The 20,074-nt window shown below is 49.7% G+C and overlaps 1 protein-coding gene across 2 annotated transcripts in view; it reads right to left on the bottom strand.

Moving 5' to 3' along the window:
* LOC119967587 (lysophospholipid acyltransferase 2-like) overlaps window positions 1-16,703 on the bottom strand; it is a 236,789-nt gene extending 220,086 nt beyond the window's left edge. Inside the window, exon 1 of one of the 2 annotated variants that reach the window (XM_038800306.1) lies at window positions 16,564-16,703. In XM_038800306.1, coding sequence (XP_038656234.1) covers window positions 16,564-16,650 — 87 coding nt within the window. In that variant the 5' untranslated portion in view covers window positions 16,651-16,703. Of the gene's footprint in view, window positions 1-16,301; window positions 16,441-16,563 lie in introns of those variants that run through there. The other variant, XM_038800308.1, reaches the window with a different exon arrangement.
* Window positions 16,704-20,074: the final 3,371 nt, after the last annotated feature.

Below are 20,074 nucleotides of genomic sequence, written 5' to 3'. Positions count from 1 at the left end.
CTCCAGATCCGAACAAAGGGCTTGTTCCTCTGCCAAAACCGGGTGCCGGAAGTTAAGTACAAGTTGTTGTAGTGTTAGGTATAATTTAGCTTGTAGTGTTTTTATGTTGCATGTGAGGGTTAATCCGGTGTGTAAATAAACTATTGTTGAACTTTGACTAACTGACTGGTTGTTGGGTCTTTGATCAATATCCGGTTGAACCTTGTGGTGGTATCATTTGATACCTGGCGACTCTGAAAAGCAATATCATTATTAATTGGCAACATTACTGGTGACGCTGGTGGGAAAGTGAGGCACTCTCAATTACGACACGAAAGTTAGGTCAGTAATCAAAGGCTTTAATAAGCAGTGAACAATGGCAGCCTCCATGAGAAGTGTGCTCGCAAAATGGAGTCTCATCTTAAGTACTGTTTCCCAGGGGGCGTAGCCAGAGGCGGAGTCCCCCAGGGTTCCAAGCCTCTTAAAGGGGCAATGTATTCCGATCATCACAAGCCTCTTAAAGGGGCAAGGTATTCCGATCATCACAGAAAGTATCCCACGCATTAAGAGGCCAACACTCGGAAAGCGAGAAGCTCAGAGAGGAACTCCCATGACTGCTGCCCTTGTGCATCGAGACAGTAGAGGTTAGGTGCTGTCTAAGCACCCTTGATGAGGTCCTGTAGTACATCTGGTAGATGGTACACATTGCTGCTACTGTGCAGTGTTGGAGGAAATGAATATTTGTGGATGGGGCCAATCAAGCAGGCTGCTTTGTCCCGTATTGTGTCATCTAGACAAGTGGAGAGGATTCCATCAAGTTTTGGACTTGTGTCTGGTCGATCGTGGACAATTTGGGGAATCAGGCAAGTTACTCGCCACATGATTCCTAGCCTCTGACCTGCACTTGTAGCCACGGTATTTATATGAATAGTCCAGTTCAATTTCTCGTCAATGGCACCTTCCAGGATGTTGGTAGTGGGGGATTCAGCAATGGTCATGCTATTGAACGGCAAGGGTAATAGTTAGATTTGTTTTAGATGGAGCTGGTCATGTCCTGGTACAAATGCTACTTGCCATTTGTCAGCCCAACACTGGATACTGTGCACGTCTTGCTGCATTTTGACAGTCCAGAATATGCCCCATCATGAATGGTGAACATCTGTGCGAAGAGGATTGCATTTCATCACTTCTGATCTTATGTTGAAGGAACAAAGAACACAGCACAGGAACAGGCCCTTCGGTCCTCCAAGCCTGTGCCGTTCAAGTGTCCTATCTAGACAAACCGCCTGTACCCTTCCATACCCCGTCTGTTCATGTGCCAATCCAGATAAGTCTTAAAGGTCACTAACGTATCTTGGCAGTGCATTCCAGGCCACCACCACCCTCTGTGTAAAAAAAAAACCTACCTCGCACATCTCCGCTGAACCTTTTCCCCCTCACCTTGAACTGTGCCCCCTTGTAATTGTCATTTCCGCCCTGGGAAAAAGCCTCCAACCGTTCACCCTGTCTGTACCGCTAATAATTTTTTGGACTTCTAACAGGTCTTCCCTCAGCTTCCATCTCTCTAGGGCGAATAATCCCAGTTTATTCAATCTCCCCTCATAGCTAATACCCTCCATACCAGGCGACATCCTGGTAAACCTTTTCTGTACTCTCTCCAAAGCTTCCACATCCTTCTGGTAGTGCGGTGACCAGAATTGGACACAATATTCCAAATATGGCCAAACCAACATTCTATACAACTAACATAATTTGAGCTTTTATGCTCTCTGCTCCATCCAATGAAGGAAAACATGCCATATGCTTTCTTTACTATCATTTCCACCTGTGCTGCCATTTTTAAGGATCTGTAGACCTGCACACCCAGATCTCTGTCTCTCTTTGCTACTGATGGTTCCGCCATTTATTTTGTAGCTCCCACCTGAATTGGATCTACCAAAATGCATCACCGTGCATTTGTCCAGGTTAAATTCCATCTGCCATTTCTCTGCCCAATTTTGCACCCTATCTATATCCTGTTGTATTCTCTGACAATTTTCATCACTAACCACAACTCCTGAAATCTTAGTATCATCTGCAAACTTGCTAATCAGACCCGCTACGTTTTCTTCCAAGTCATTTACATATATTACAAAGAGCAGACGTCCCAGTACGGATCCCTGCGGACCACCACTAGTTACAGACCTCCTTTCGGAAAAACACCCTTCCACTGCTACCCTCTGTCTTCTATGGCCAAGCCAGTTCCGAATTCATTCAGCTAGTTTACCCCTGACCCCAAGTGATTTAATCTTTTGCATCAGCCTGCCATGAGAGACATTATCAAATGCTTTACTAAAGTCCATGTAGACAACAACCACAGCCCTTCTCTCAATTATTTTTGTCACCGCCTCAAAAATGTCAACTAAATTTGTGAGACATGACCTCCCTCGTACAAAACCATGCCATCTGTCGCTAATAAGACCATTCACTTCCAAATGTGCATAGATCCTATCTCTGAGAATCTTCCAACTTCACTATCACTGACTTCAGTTCACTGGCCTATAATTACCGGATTATCTTTGCAATCTTTCTTAAATAAGCTCCATTTTCACATTTTCCTCCAAAATTTACCAAAAAATTGGCTATCCTCCAATCCTCTGGGATCTCACCTGTGGCCAATGAGGACACAAAGATTTCTGTCAGAGGTCCAATGATTTCAACTCTGGTCTCAGTAATCTGAGATAGATGCCATCTGGCCCTGGGGACTTGTCTACCTTAATGTTTTTTAAAACACACCTAACACGTCCCCCCTCGTAATAACAACCTGTTCTAAGTGTTTACACATCCCTCTGAGACACAACCAATCAAAGTGCCCCTCTCCCTTGTGAAAACCTATGAAAAATACTCATTAAGGACCGTCATTGATGAAGCAGCTGAAGAAGGTTGGGTTTAGGACACTACCCTGAGGAACAATGATGTCTTGGAATGGAGATGGTTGGCCACAACCATCTTCCTTTGTGCTAGGTATGACTCTAACCAGCAGAGATTTCCCCCTCCCTCCAATCCCACTGCCTCCAATTTGCATCAACTCAAGTTTTGCTCGGCTCCTTGATTTCATACCCAGTCAAATATTGCCTTGATAGTAAGCAGTCACTCTGAGCTCATCACTGGAATTCAGTTCTTTTATCCACGTTTGAGCCAAGGAGCCGAGTAGCTCAGGCGGAACCCAAACTGAGCATCAGTGAGCAGGTTATTTCTGCACGTGCTGCTTGGTAGCATTGTTGATGACCCCTTGCATCACTTTATTAATGACAAAGAGTAGTAATAATCTTTAGTGTCACAAGTAGGCTTACATTAACACTGCAATGAAGTTACTGTGAAAATCCCCTAGTCGCCACACTCCGGCACCTGTTCGAGTACACGGAGGGAGAATTCAGAATGTCCAATTCACTGAACAAGCACGTCTTTTGGAACTTTTTTTTTAAATAAATATTTTTATTCTCCATTTTCACATTTTCCTCCAAAATTTACACCCCACCCACAAACAGTAACAAATACAAAATCAATCCCTTTAACAATAACAACGATCCCATCCTCCCACCACCACAAACAACGGCCCACCTGTCAATATATACATCCAATAAAACAAACCCTCCCACGGTGGAAACAAAAAGCAAAGGGGCAAAAAAAAAAAAGTCCGGGACCACCCATGGTCACCATAGATCTCTCGCTCTCTCTCTCGCTCTCCCCCACACACCTACTCAACGCCGTCCAACCTCTGAAGGAGTGCCGTACATGATACCCAAGAGTTGTAAACCCCCCCCCCCCCACTCCTTCCCAACTCCTCCTGTCCACTACCTCTTGTAAAACTCCTTCACCCAACCTCGGTTCCTTCCCCTCCAACTTTCCACCCCGGCTAGACTACTTGGACCCTGTTCTGCCAGGCTCTCCCCTCCCCCCACCTCACTCCCGTTCACTGGCCGGTTTAGACTGGCCAGCATGGAGGCCCCCACCCGGGTCCCTTTCCCCCTTGCCCGACCCTAGGAAAGCCCAAAAATCCCCCTTTTAGCGCACAAACCCCACATATCCACCGACACCCCAAAGAGCCCTCACTTCGATTGAAAGTCCCATCACTTCCCTTGTCCAAATATATACAACACCGGCTCCTTTAGCCCGTACACCCGCACGCAGTGAAACAAACAAACAAATAAAAAAGGAAAATACAGTCATGAGGTTACATCGGCACATGGCCATTTCTCAATTTCTCAGTTCTGCCACAGTCCTTCTGCCTTCGCAAACTCCTCCGCTGCCTCCGCCGTTCCAACATAAAAGTCCTTGAGCTTGTAAGTCAACGTCTTTTGGAACTTGAGAGGGGAAACCGGAGCAGCCGGAAGGAAACCCACAAAGACACTGGGAGAATGTGCAAACTCCGCACAGACAGTGACACAAGCCGGGAAACAAACCCGAGTCCCTGGCACTGTGAAGCAACAGTGCTAATCACTGTGTTACTGTGCCACCCATTACTAATGGAGCATTAATTGGCCAGGTTGGATTTGCCCAGGACATACCTGGGCAATGTTCCATACGCCAGGGTAGGTGTCAGCACCATAGTTGTACTGGAACAGTTTAGTTAGAGGTGGTTAGAGATGCTGCAAGTTCCGACGTTCTATTGACGGAATATTGTCAGAACCTTTGCATTATCCCATGCCTTCAGCTGTTTCTTGATATCACGTGGAGCGAATAGAATTGGTTGAAGAATAGCATCTAAAATGCTGGGGACCTCAGGAGGAGGCCGAGCTGGATCATCCACTCAGCACTTATGGCTGAAGAGGAGAACTTTACAAGGTCGACAGGACTGAGTTTGTCATTGTCGTTTCCAGTACCTTGATCAATGTCAGGTGACCTATCCAGTTTGATTCCTTTTAGACTTATTAGCAGTGTGATACAACAGAGTGGCTTGCTGGACCATTTCAAGGGGCATTTAAGAGTGAACCATATTGCTGTGGGTCTGGAGTCAAATACAAGCCAGACCAGGTAAGGATGAGAAATTGCCATAGAATTCCCACAGTGCAGGAGGCCATTCAGCTCATCGCATTTGCACCAACCCTCACCTAGATGCACTTCCCCACCCCTTCACCGCCACCCCAAGACCCCACCTAACCTTCACATCCTTGGACACCAAGGGGCAACCTAGCATGGTCAATCCACCTAACCTACACATCTTTGGATTGTGGGAGGAAACGGGAGTAGCCAGAGGAAATCCACCCAGACATGGGGAGAAAGTACAAACTCGACCCAAGGTCAGAATTGAACCAAGGTCAGAATTGAACCAGAGTCCCTGGCCTGGTGAGGCAACAGTGCTAACTACTGTCACCATTCCTCATTAGTGAACCAGATGGATTTTTATAACCACCGACAATGGTTTCATGGCCGTCATTAAACTCTTAATTCTAGATGTTAATGAATGAAAGTTTCATCATCTGCCGTGGGATTTGAAAGCGGGTCCCCAGAGCATTACCCTGGGTCTTTGGATTACTGGTACGAGTATGTTCAAGGTAGAGAGGTAGATTTTTGATCTCTTGGGAATCAAGGGATGGATACAAGTGGGCAGGAAACTGCATCAACCAGAATCAGATTGAATGATGCAGGCTCAAGGGGTCACAATGTCTGCTTCTGTTCCTTTGTCTTATGTTATGAAAATTAAAAGGCTGCTGCCACCCATAAAACCCTATCAAAAACTACTGCCATCTTGTAAGCACACTGGAGCATTTTTCGTAGGTGATTTCCTGGAGAGATTCCCCAGATCCTCCACCTTCTCCCTCAGCCTCTTTTGAGTCTCCCTCATCCATCTCAGCCGCCAACAAGGCCAACTGCTCCTCGTGCTCCCCCACCACCTCCTCCACTTTCTGGATCGCTCGGCCATGGGGCTCCAGCCTCTAACTCCCTCGATCCTCGACTTAATTGGACAGTGGATTTCAAAGTGTAAAATGAAATCATACCTTGAATAAAATGATATTGTTCATTGCAGTGTGATTTGAAAGCTCAAACCAAACTAGAGGTTACTGTATTCCCATTTACATCTCCTGTCGTCCCATCTTTTGTTTCTTTCCTTGGCTCATTACGATCTCCTTTTGTCTTGCACCAATCTTTTTGTCATTTAACCTCTCCCTGCCTTCCACCCAAAGATCTCACTTTTATTCCCAACCCTACTGAACGCTTTCCTTACTTCTGTATTTATTTCAATCTGGTTACATCTCCAACTTCTACTGTTCAAATGCAGGTCATTAACTGGAAATGTTTCCATCTCCACAATCGCTGCCTGATCATTTCTAGCATTTCCTATTTTCTATTTCTAGCATTCATGATATTTTGGTTTCTACATTCACCTTGAATACCTTGATATGGGTAAAAAAGATAAGCCAGACTTCCGATAGTGGCCATGTAGTGAGCGATCACACATTAGGTGTCTCCCGCTCAAGGCAGATTTTTTCATTTTTTCCCCCACCAGACAGGCGAAGTATTTGAGTGCAATAGGTGCAGCACTGCCTGGGGATGATTTTACTCCTCTGATGTTGTTGATGGATGGATCCATGAACTAGGAGTAGGGCAAGAAGGAAAGAGCTACTGGAGCAGAGTCTTCATGGTGTGCCACAGGATAAGATGGCAGAGGGCAAGGAGGCTGGTCTGCCTGCCTACTGGTCGACAGAGCAGTTAATAGGGTTCCTCAATGAAAAGTTTTAGCAGCAGAGGAAAGAGGCCCAGGAAGACCGAGCCAAGGCGGTGGATCAGATTAAGTCAGGGATCGAGACACACAAAACCTCAGGATCATTGGGATGCCCAAAAGCATCGAAGATGTGGAGACCAGTGTGTATGTGGTTAAGATGCTGGAGAAACTGATTGGGGGGGGTGGGTCAACAGAGCACACAGGGCGCTGAAGAGGAGGCTGCAAGCAGGTTAGCCACCAAGGGCAATAGTGGTGTGGTTGCACCGCTTTCTGGACAAGGAGAGCATTCTTCAATGGGCGAGGCAGACCAGGAAATGTACCTGGGAAAGGAACAAGCTGCAGGTGTACTAACGCCTGGGAGCAGAATTGGAGAGGAGGGGGGCCGGGTTCAACCAGGTCAAGGCTGCTCTCTTTAAAAAGGGGGTGAAGTCTGGAGTATTGTACCCAGCCCACATGTGGGTGACCTTCCAGAAGCGAGTACTATTTCAACATGCCAGAGGAAGCAATGGATTTTATGAGGGACAATGGACTGGGAAGAGAGTGAGGACATTGAACTTTGGAGGAGTTGGTGCATTCTTCAATGTGTTGGATGGTGGGTTGTTTAGATGGCAGGCTTTTCACAGGGGAATAACGATGGTGTGCACCTTTTGTTACTTTTTCAGAGGTGCATAGTTGGGGTGCCGTAGGGCAGTTGGAGGCCTTGGGTGGGATGCACCATACGAGCTGGGTGGGCTTGTTAACGGGAGTGAAGTGCGGGGCTGCCAGGAGGTAAGCGCAAAGGGGAGGAGGGTAAAAAGAGAGAGAGTTGCTGACAAGAGTGTGGTTGGAGTGGCATAGTTGGAAAAGGATCGATGACAGTTGAGATCCGAGGGTGGGCCTGGAGGGTTGCGTGAAATGGACCGGGGGCTGGCTCAAGGAGGGATATGGCTGATCAGCAGGGAAGAAGGGAACAGAACCCCCTGACTAGGCTGGTCACATGGAACTTGAAGGGGCTGAATGGGCTGGTCAAACGGTCACGGGTTCGTGCACTCGAGTTTGAAGGCAGACATGGCCATTTTGCAGGAGATGCACTTGAAGATATGGAAGCAGACAAGGTTGAGGAAAGGATGGGAGGGGCAGGTGTTCCATTCGGGACTGGATATGCAGACGAGAAGGGTTGCTGTACTGGTGAATAAGCGGGTGGCGTTCGAGGTGGGGAACATTGTGGTCGCAGAGTATATCCCAATTCGAGCGCACAGGAAAAAAAACACAGTGGACGGAAATGGCAAGGCTGGTAGACAAGATTTTGAGGGTAGACAGGAGGTTATCAGAGGCCCCAAAGGCAGGGCTGTTGAAGAGGAGACCCCAGATGGAGTTTGGGCTAGTGTCTACAGGGAATGCGATGGGGCAGTTATTGAGGGCCAGTATAGGAGTACGAGGAGAAGGCGAGCAGGATGTTCACGCATTAGTTGAGGAAGCGAGAGGCGGCGAGGGAGATTGGAAGAGTGCAGGGTGATAATGGTACAGTGGTGATGGACCCAGAGGGGGTGAATGGAGTTCAGACATGTTGGGCAGCATTCGAGACACCAAGGGATTTTAGAGAAATTTGGTTGGTTTTTGGGTTACAAGTTGAATATGGAAAAAAAAGATAGGAGACTAGAGGGCAGGAGAGGAAGTTAGTGGAATTGCCATTCAGGGTGGTGGGGGTGGTGGTGGTGGTGGTGGTGGGAGAAAGAGAAGAGAGAGCTTTAGTAATGTGTTTTTCAAACTTTTTTTCCTGGGACCCATTTTATCAACCTGCCAACCTTCGGGACCCACGCAGGTCAACCTTCGCGACCCATCATTTTTGCTTCCCTTTAATGCGACAGGTGAGCCTGCTTGGTCCTCATGATCTCACTTGTTTGTCATTCAATGTTACATTTCTGTATAGGTTGTTCATCACAGGTCCTGGAGCTCAGACCACCACTGCTTTGTCCTGCTGTGAATTCTCCTGAGCCACTCTCTCCAGCAGGTTTAGTTGCGAGATCCTGGCCTGTTTGTGTCTCATGCCCTCTCTTTCTTATTACAAAACAATACATTTTAAATTTTACCCTCCTGTTGCTTGTTTGTTGCTGACAAAATGGAGGAATCACAATCATGCCCAAAGCACAGGACGTTAGTGTTTGGGGCATGGGACTTGCTCTCTGCCACTTCTGGCAAGAAGACTGCAATTAAAGTTTTATGGAATTTATGATTTTATAACAACAAATACAAATGCAAACATAACTCAGTAAATAACCCCCCCCTCCAACTGCCTTGAATTTGAAAAAAAAAACGTTCTCGTGGGTCAGCACGCTGCCGCCATGGGGAGGCAGTGTTTTTTGCTGGACTCCCGGCCTGTGCACAGATGAGCAGACACGCATATGCAGCGCGCCCGCATTCTGAAAGCAAGTCGCGGCCGGAATTTTTAAAGCCTCTCGCAGCCGGCATTTTTAAAAGCCGGCTGCTGCGGCTATTGAGAATTAATTCCTGCGATTGTGAACGCCATGATGGATGGCTTCGTGACACTCCCGGCACCCGCCCGTGACTAACCTGCGAGTCGCAACCCCGACTTTGAAACCGAATGCTTTAGATACTTGAATATTCATGTGACTCGAGGCTAGGCGCAACAAGTTGAACCTGGCTCGGCCGGTGGAACAGATGAAAGTGGATTTCAAGAAGTGGGGTGTGCTGCTGCTGTCGCTGGCAGGGCAGGTGCAGACAGTAAAAATGATGGTGCTGCCAAGGTTTCTGTTTCAGAACCTCCCAATTTTCATCCAGACGTTTTTTTTAACGAATTTTAATGTACAGGTTTGTGGGTGGGGAAGACCCTGCAGGTTAGGAGGGTTTTTCTGGAGTGGGGGCGAAAGCGGGGTCTGGCACTGCCGAACATAATGAACTACTCCTGGGCGACGAAGATGGGATGGTTAGGAAATGGGTTGCGAGGGAAGGGTTGGATGGTGACGGCGTCACATAGGGGAACAACTTTTGAGGGCTTCGCTGTCAGCACCACTGCCGTTCTCACTGACCAGGTACTCAGTGAGTCCAGTGGTCGGCCTAAGGGTGTGTGGGCACCGATCTAGAAGTCATGTTCATCTGAGGGGACCGGTAGATAGGGTTTACCCGGAGGTGGAAGCTGCTCATTGATCTCTTTAAAGGAGTTTTGAGGGGTCTGGGGGGCAAGGGGGGGGGGGGGGGGGGGGGGGGGAGAAATGGGGAAGGCGGAATGTGAGAAGAGATGGTAATGGGGAAGGTGGGAAGTGGGTGTTAGTTGTTCATATGAAAATGCCTCAAATATTTTTCTGAAGAAAAAGATAAGCTATCATCTCCTAAAACAGACTATGAAGACCGTTTTATCTAATACATGCATCTAGGTGCAGACTTGTTCACGATGAACACATTAAAAATTAAACTGGAAGCTAGCATAAATTATTCAGTCATTAATTAATAAACATCATGCAATATCTATATAACCTATTTCACTTTTAGGAGTAAAATTTACTTACTACCTCCTAAAATTAATTTTATATTATAGGTAGAATCAGATACAGTTTTTTTGGTAAATATTTTTATTCAAAATTATAAATCATAAATAACAGAAAAGAACAAACCCCCCAACCCTGAACAGAGCAATTAAAACAGCGAAAATAAGTAAACAACTAAACAATGCAATGTACAATGAACAATAACCAAGAAACAATAATAGGTATCCAACCAACCAACCAGCATGCCCAGAACATGTGGGTATGGTATGCATAACCCCCCGAACATCTCACACACCTATCCTCACTCCCAAAGAACCGGCTCAGCCTTGCCCCGGTCATATGCGCCCTGTGCAGTACCTTAAATTGTATCAGGCAGCCCAATAATACCCGCAGAGGTTAGGCAATGCCAGCCAGCCCCCCCCCCCCCCCCCCCCTTACTCCGCTCCAAAAACACCCTTCTCACCCTCGGTGTCTTCTTAGCCCACACGAGCCCCTTGATAATCCTGTTAACCCGTTTTTAAAAAGGCCTTAGGATCAGGATGGAGAGGCACTGAAACAAAAACAGAAACCTCGGGAGCACCGTTATTTTAATGGACTGTACCCTACCCACCACGGAGAGCGGCAGCATATCCCACCTTTTGAACTCCTCCTCTATTTGTTCTACCAGCCTTGTCAAGTTAAGCTTATGCAGGGCCCCCCAGCCTCTAGCCACCTGCAACCCCAGATACCCAAAACTCATCTCTGCCCTTTTTAGCGGAAGCTCACAAATCCCCCTCTCTTGGTCTCCCGGGTGCACCACGAACAGCTCACTCTTCGCCATGTTAACCGTATACCCGGAGAAATCCCCAAACTCTCCGAGGACCCTCAACACCTCCAGCATTCCCCCCACCGGGTCCGCGACATACAATAACAGATCATCTGCATAGAACGATACCCGGTGTTCCTCCCTCCCCCCCCGCACCAACCCCCTCCAGTTCATAGACTCCCTCAAGGTCATGGCCAGGGGCTCTATCGCCAGCGCAAAGATCAGGGGGGATAAAGGACATCCCTGCCTCGTTCCTCGGTATAGCCAAAAACATTCCGACCTCCGCCTCTTCCTAGCCACACATGCCTCGTACAGCAGCCTCACCCAGCTGACGAACCCCTCCCCAAACCCAAACCTCCTCAACACCTCCCACTCCACCCTATCGAAGGCCTTCTCCGAGTCCATAGCTACCACTACCTCCGCCTCCCCCTCCGGCACCATAATTACACTTAGGAGACTGCGTACATTGGTGTTCAGCTGCCTCCATTTCACAAAACCCGTCTGATCCCCGTGTATAATCCCCAGGTCAGAGTCCTCGATCCTCATGGCCAGTTCCCCGCCTGCATGCTCCCTAGTCCCTTAACCAGTTCCTCCAACCCAACCGGCACCCCCAGCCCCGCCACCCGCTCCTCCTCTACCCTCGGGAACCTTAGCCGGTCCAAAAAAAACGACCCATCCCTCCTCCTCCGATGGGGGCTCAGACCGATACAGTCCCTCATCGAAGTCCCTGAAGACCTGGTTAATCCCCACCGCACTACGCACCGTGCTCCCCCCTCCTTCCCTCACTGCCTCCCGCTTCCTTAGCTGGTGTGCCAGCATCCTGCTGGCCTTCTCGCCATACTGGTACACCGTCCCTTGCGCCTTCCTCCACTGTACCTTTGCCTTCCTGGTGGTCAACAAGTGAAACTCGGCCTGAAGGCTGCGCCGCTCCCCGAGTAGCCCATTCTTAGGGGCCTCCGAGTACCTCCTATCTATCCTGACCATCTCCCCCACCAGCCTCTCCCTCTCTCTCCTCTCCTTCCCTTCTTTATGGGCCCTGATGGAGATCAGCTCTCCCCTGACCACCGCCTTCAACACCTCCAAAACCATCCCTACTTGCACCTCCCCGTTATCATTGGTCTCCAAGTACCTCTCTGTGCACCCCCGGACCCGCCCGCTCACCTCCTCGTTCGACAACAGCCCCACTTCCAAAACGCCACAGCAGACGCTGCTTCCTCTCCTCCCCCAGCACGAGGTCCACCCAATGTGGGGCATGGTCTGAGATGACTATCGCCGAGTAGTCCGTGTCCTCTACCCTCGGAATCAGCGCCCGGCTCATTACAAAAAAGTCAATCCGAGAGTAGGCCTTATGGACGTGGGAGAAGAATGAAAATTCCCTGGCCCCCCGGCCTCGCAAACCTCCACGGATCTAACCCCTCCCCCCCCAATCTGGTCCATAAACCCCCTCAGCACCTTGGCCGCCGCCGGCCTCCTACCCGTCCTAGACCTACCGATCTAATGCCGGGTCCAGCACCAGTATCAAACCCCCGGTCTCCAAATGCGGGATCCAGCCCAGCATGTGCCGCATAAACCCCGCATCATCCCAATGCAGGGCGTATACATTTACCAAGACCACCCGCACCCCCTGCAGCTTACCACTCACCATCACATACCTACCTCCGTTGTCTGCAACAATGCTCAGCGCCTCAAACGACACCCGCTTCCCCACCAAGATCGCCACCCCCCGATTTTTTGCATCCAGCTCCGAATGGAACACCTGTCCTACCCACCCCTTCCTTAGCCTTACCTGATCTGCCACCCGTAGATGCGTTTCCTGAAGCATAACCACATCTGCCTTAAGGCCATTCAGGTGCGCGAACACACGGGCCCGCTTGACCTTCAGGCCTCTTACGTTCCAGGTTATCAGCCGGATCAGGGGGCTACCAGCCCCCCTCCCCAACCTACTAGCCATAACACTTCCTAGGCCAGCCACATGTTCGCGCCCCCCGCACTTCTCGTTCCTCCCAGCGGCAGACCCCCGCCCCAACCTCCTCTACAAACTCCAGCTCCCCCTTGGTCATTCCAGCAGCAACCCAGTTTCCCCCCTCCCCAAGTCAGGTTTCCACCTAGCTGTATTGCTCCCACCATTACACTCCCGTGAGTCAGCAACTCCTGCGGACCCCAGCTACTCCCGCCGTTCCATCGATTCCCCCCAGTGTAGGAATAGAATCAGGTACAGTTAACCAGTGTGTCATTCTTCAGAGTATAACCCAAGTCACTGGAGTTAGGCCATCTGCCAGATAACTATCATGTCCTATTTTTCCTTTCTCCTTCCACCTCAATTTCTGAAAACCCCACATAATATTTTGAATAACTCTTCCTTAAAATTAAGCTAACTTCTCCACTCTAGATTGCCAATAATAGCAATTCGCTTCCTCACACTTTTTCAGGTTTCATTGCATATTTTGTCTTTCAGTTTGCACTTTGGAGAATCCCTGTCTACCTGTTCAACTGGACATACAAACAGCAACATTCAAAAATGTACAGAAGAGGCCTGTGTACGCTGACCCGTCGTTTTCATTTAGTTAACATCTCCAACACAAAGTAACTGGTCATTTATTGGACCTTCCTGGCTAATTAATTAGTGTGTTTGTCTCCACCTCAGGTCCTTACTACACGAGTTCCTCAGCATAGTATTTTCAATCCAACTTCAGCTACTTGAAAAGACCTTCCCTCCATCACATGATCAGAAATTGGACTGTTTGCTGATTACCGCAGTGTTCAATTCCATTCACAATTCTTCAGGCAACAAAAAACAGCAAAAACTTGAACAACATCCATGTTTGGGCTTGGGCTAAGTGGCAATTGCCAGTTCCAGACAATGAGCATTTCCAAATAATGGAGAGTTTATTGACCTCCCCATGACAATGACATGGCCACTGTAAAAATTCCCACAATCAAAATCCGCTGGTCCCAAAGACCTGAACCCTAATTTGGACCAGCAACAAAAGCTGCGCTTACAAGCGCAGGTCACAGGTTGGGCATTTTGCCAACAAGTGTTTCACCTCCAGATTCCCTTTTATCTATTTGATGCAAGTCAAGAGTGTGATGGTCCCTAGATGAATACAGGTCCAGAAACACTAAGAATGCAACATCCTGCTTGATTAGGAACCTCAGACTGCTTGTCCAACATATAGTACTGGATGAGCAGAAATTTTCTCCAACCAAGGGAAAAACCAAAGCCACTGCCTTTGGTCCTTGCTACAAACTCTTTCCCTAGCTATGGACTCCAACCCTATACCTGGTAATATTCTGTGGCCAGAACATTCACAACTTTGGTGTTATATTTGACCCATGGATGAACTTTCAACCACACATCCACCATCGTCAAAACTGTGTTTCCACTCCCCTACTCTGAGAATACTCATCTAATTCTGGCCTTTGAATATTGCCCGAGTATCGATTTACACTATTCCTCTGGCAGCCATGCCTTCAGCTACCTGGGTGCCAACTTCTGGATTTCCCACTGTAAATCTCTCAGTCTCTATTTTTCATTCCTCTTTTAAAATTACTCTTAAAAGTTACATCTTTGAACAAGCTTTCGACCATCTACCAAATATCAGCTGATGTGACCAACTTCCCTATATAATGGACCTGCAAAGTCTTGGGATGTTTTGTTCTGTTAAAGGAACTAAATAAATCAAAGTTGTTGTTGCTAAACATTCATTCCTTCCCAGCACACTGTAACAACAGTGTGTACCACTGACAAGTTGCATTGCAGCTTCTTTAACTGCACCTTCCAAATCCACAAGACAAGGGGAGCAGATTCATGGGAACACCATCATCTCCAATGTCCCCTCCGGTCACACACCAACCCGATTTAGAAATACTTGACCATTCCTTTGTTGTCACTGCTTGGTAAATCTGGAACTCCCTACCTAACACCACTATGGGTGAACCTTCACGACATGGACTGCAGCAGTTCCAGAATCACCACCACCTTCTCAAAGGCAATAAAAGGACTAGCAAAAAAACATGTCTCATGAATGAACTAGAAAACTTCATTACAAGGTGCTGTTAATGAGTACAAGTTTACCTAGCTCACCCCTGGTGAAAATTTGCAATATTGGGTGACCATTTGATCAAAATGTATTACTGGCAATGTAAAAGCTAATTTTTAAAATAAAGCTCTATCTAGTTTTAAAAGTTGCACTACTTGGGCTACAATGGTTGTCATTTTACATGCGACACAGTTGGTTCCATCTCAATCAAAAACCGGACAGTTACAGATGTAATAAAGTTGTTTCTATTATTGAGCCATACCCCCAAAAATAGCAATGTTAAAACACAGTGGGATGGGAGCAGAGGTCAGCAGCAAAGGAGGAAAGAGGTGTGTCAAACACCTAAATGCAATTCTGCCTCATCTAAACTAGTTTGTCACTTTGAAGCGTATTAACACCCGATACGTCAACTGTTTTTTTTTTGAGAAGGTGCAACAGTAAATATTACAAAACACTGACTCTTTAGGCACAAGGCCAACGGAGTGGTGGGGGAAACAAAGCCACACCTGCCCTTGGGGATGCTGGAAACCTTTTGGGTGGAGTGGAGGGATTAAAAAGTTACTGAATCTTCCAGCACTGAACCTTCAGATCATTAATATCCGAGCAGTCTTGGACATGCACAAATAAAATGTTAAAGTACATTATTTTCTGTTAATCTAATGCTAATTAATATGCATATGTGTCGAAGATCTCTCTCACACACACGCATACGAAGTTTCACCATAAATTAATGGAAATGGGGGGGGGGGGGGGGGGGGGCGCCTAGCATTTCGAAATGGACTAGCAAACAGTATGTCGTTTGGTTGAACATGCACGGGTTGTCCTTACAATTTAACAGATACTCGTCCAAACTAACTCAACAGATTGGCACATAAATCCAAACGTTGTACACATTTCTAAACACGTCGCCTTTCTTGAACTGCAAGTTTAGGAGCCAGTAGGTCTATGTTATCCGATGAACTATTTTGCATCATCCATCCAGGAGATTATTCGGGGCGGCGGGATGAATTCTCGTTGCGCAAGGAAACAGAGCGATTACACAAAAAACCAAACCTGCCTGTGACACTGCCACGAAACAACGACAGCACCGAATACTTCATCATTTCCAAGGAGATTTCCCTATTTCAAAGCTGACTGAGAAGCGAGGGTGAGGGGGACACACAAGAGTTTGACAAATCTGTTCCAAAAAACAGGAATTTTGTTGGAATAAACAAAAAAACCTGTCAATAAATGGGTGGATTAAGAGGCGGCGGTCGTGAACTCATCGATAAATTAAAAATAACAAACCTCACCGTTCAGGGTTGCCAAAGAAATCAACCGTTGTTTATTTGGGACATTTAACCATGGAATAGACATCAATGCAGTGAGTTGGTTGAGACTCCGTGTTTTAAACAGTCCAGCCGGGGTGGGGGACGGTGGCTGGGGGAGGGAGGGCTGCCCCTCACCCCCTTCCCCGGGGGGCCGGGCGGATCATGGTTGGGGGGGGGGGGGGGAGACGTCGGTTGCAGATTCAAAACCTTAACATGGCGGCGGTCCGTAAAACGAGCCACGTACCTGATCGATTGAGAGATTTATCGCCTGGCTGAGCGGTAGCAGGAGAGTGGAGCCGGTGGTGGTGGTGCTGCTGCCACTCGAAGCCATGTTGAACAGCAAGACGCTGCCGGCTCACAGCCATAACAACAGCGAGCCCGGCCCCGCCCCCGCCCAGAGCTCCGCCCCCACCGGCAGGGAGCCCCGCCCCCAACAACACCCCTCACAGCCCCGCCCCCCGCCCACAGAGCCCTGCCCCCACCGGCAGGGAGCCCCGCCCCGAGTCCCGGCCCAACAACAGGGAGCCCGGCACCGCCCCCGCCCCCCCAGAAGACCCGCCCCCGCCCACAGAGCCCTGCCTCCACGGGCAGGGAGCCCCGCCCCGAGCCCCGCCCCAACAGGGAGCCCCGCCCCAACCCCCGGAGCCCCGCCCCCGCCCCAACCCCCAGAGCCCCGCCCCCACCCACAGAGCCCTGACCCAAGCCCCACCACCACCACAGGAAATCCCACCCTCACCAACAGAGGGCCCCGCCCCCAGCCACAGTGAACACCGCCCCCATCTGCAGGAAGTCCCGCCCCTATCCCCACCCACAGAGAGCCCCACCCTCACCCACAGGGAACCCTGCCCCCACCCACAGAGAGCCCCACCCCACCCACAGAAAGCCCCACCCCACCCACAGAGAGCCCCCACCCACAGGGAACCCTGCCCCCACACAGGGAGCCCACCCCCACCAATAGGGGGCCCACCCCCACTATCAGGGCGCCACTCCCACAGCCCCACGCCCATTGAGCCCACCAACAGGGGGCCCACCCCCACCAATAGGGAGCCCGCCCCCACCAGCAGGCTCAGCCCAGCCCCAACAGGGAGCCCCGCCCCCACCAGCAGGCTTAGCCCGTCCTCACCAACAGGGAGCCCCGCCCCCACCAGCAGGCTCAGCCCTGCCCCAACGGGGAGCCCCACCCCAGCCTCCTGCCCCACCCCCGTGATAACCATCAATTCAGTCGAGTGGGTTGTTATCAAAGAACAGTGGTTTTAATCAAATAAAAATGTACCAAACCAGTAGCTCCTCCTGTACTGAGAGCCCGTCTCAGATCGGCCGGTTTATACCTCCTCAGAGGGGAGGAGCCACAGCCAGAGCCAACAGCAACACCAACACCAACACAACAACAGCAACAACTAGCAACGGAACAACAGTACCAGTGAGTATATACAATAATAGTGACAACGATAATAACAGCAATAGATAATAACAGCAATAGATCAACAGTGAATATATACAATAGCCATACATGGCTAACCACATTCACCCCCGTTTTAAAAAATGTCCTGCGTGGGTGAAGCGGATTCACAGGTTCAGTCTCACAGGAGGGTGTATTGTCCGCTGTGAACGCCTCAACCCCGGCTGCAGTGTAGGAGCTGGCGCGAGACCTTTGACTCCGGGAGCATGTCGTCCACAAAACAGGGTCCCGGACCAGGACGGCGCAGGGGTGGTGCTAATGCACCCGGGAAAGGATGATGGGGTAGATGGGGAGGTAGAAGGAAGGGATGAGGTGATGGCGGGCGCGGGGATACCTGTGGGGGCCAGGTCCCTGAGGGAGACTGTGTTCTGCTGTCCGTCACGATGTGCCACGTAGGCATACTGAGGGTTCGCGTGGACAAGCTGAACCCTCTCGACCAAGGGGTCGGCCTTATGGCTCCTCACTTGTTTCCGGAGGAGTACTGGCTCAGGTGTTGTGAGCCAGGACGGAAGCAAGACGCCGGAGATCGATGTCCTGGGAAAGACAAATAGACGGTCATGAGGGGCAGTACACAAGAGTGACCGGATAGAGTGGAGCGCGTTAGGGAGGACCTCCTGCCAGTGGGAGACTGGGAGACTTCTAGACCGTAGGGCCAGAAGGACGTCCTTCCAGACCGTAGCATTCTCCCTCTCCACCTGCCCTTTTCCCCGGGGGTTGTAGCTGGTAGTCCTGCTCGAAGCAATGCCCTTACATGAGCAGGTACTGACGCATCTCGTCACTCATAAAAGAGGAGCCCCGATCGCTATGTATATAAGTGGGGAAACCGAACAGGATGAAGATGCTGCGCAGGGCCTTGATGACTGTGGCAGAAGACATGTCGGGGCATGGGATTGCAAAGGGAAAACGTGAATACTCATCAACAACATTGAGAAAGTACACGTTACAATCAGTGGAGGGGAGGGGCCCTTTGAAATCCATGCTGAGGCGCTCCAAAGGGCGGGAAGCCTTCACCAGGTGGGCCTTGTCTGGCCGATAGAAGTGCGGCTTGCACTTCGCACAGACTTGGCAGTCCCTGGTCATGGCCCTGACCTCCTCCGTGGAGTAGGGCAGGTTGCGGGTCTTGACAAAGTGAAGAAGCCGGTTGACCTCTGGGTGACAGAGGTCATTGTGGATAGCCCGTAACTGGTCTACCTGCGGGTTGCCACAGGTGCCACGGGACAGGGCATCTGGGGGCTCATTGAGCTTCCCAGGACGATACAAGATGTTGTAGTTATAGGTGGAGAGCTCGATCCTCCACCGCAAAATCTTGTCGTTCTTAATTTTGCCCCGCTGCATGTTATTAAACATGAAGGCAACCGACCGTTGATCTGTGAGGAGAGTGAATCTCCTGCCGGCCAGGAAATGTCTCCAGTGCCACACAGCTTCTACGATGGCTTGCACCTCCTTTTCGACAGAGGAGTGTCGAATCTCGGAGGCATGGAGGGTACGGGAAAAAAATGCGACAGGCCTCCCTGCCTGGTTAAGAGTGGCTGCCAGGGCAAAGTCAGACGCATCGTTTTCTACTTGGAACGGGATGGATTCATCCACACCGTGTATCGTGGCCTTAGCAGTCTTGGTTCTGATGCGGTTGAAGGACAGGCGGGCCTCAGCTGTCAGGGGAAAAGTGGTGGACTTAATGAGTCGGCGGGCTTTGTCCGCATAGTTGGGGACCCACTGGGCATAGTAAGAGAAGAACCCCAAGCACCTTTTCAGGGCCTTAGGGCAACGGGGAAGGGGGAGTTGCAGGAGGGGCCACATGCAGTCGGGGTCAGGCCCTAGGATGTCGTTTTCCACGACATAGCCGAGGATGGCTAGCCGGGTTGTGCGGAAAACGCATTTCTCCTTATTTTATGTCAAATTAAGGAATCGGGCGGTGCGGAGGAATTTTTGAAGATTGGCGTCATGGTCCTGCAGGTCATGGTCGCAAATAGTAACATTATCCAAGTACGGGAACATGGCCTGCAGCCCGTACTGGTCGACCATTCAGTCCATCGTTCGTTGGAATACCGAAATCCCGTTGGTAACACCGAAGGGAACCCTGAGGAAATGGAAGAGACGGCCATCTGCCTCAAAAGCAATGTACTGGCGGTCCTCCCGCCAAATAGGGAGCTGGTGGTACGCAGACTTCAAGTCTACCATAGAGAAGACTCGATACTGCGCAATCTGATTGACCATGTCAGATATGCGCGGGAGGGGGTACGCATCAAGCAACGTGTACCGATTGATCGTCTGACTGTAATCGACGATCATCCGGTTC

Source organism: Scyliorhinus canicula, chromosome 6 (genome assembly GCF_902713615.1).
Source record: "Scyliorhinus canicula chromosome 6, sScyCan1.1, whole genome shotgun sequence".
NCBI classification, from domain to species: domain Eukaryota; kingdom Metazoa; phylum Chordata; class Chondrichthyes; order Carcharhiniformes; family Scyliorhinidae; genus Scyliorhinus; species Scyliorhinus canicula.
Note: the sequence above shows the minus strand (reverse complement) of the source record. Positions and strands in the feature narration are given on the sequence as shown.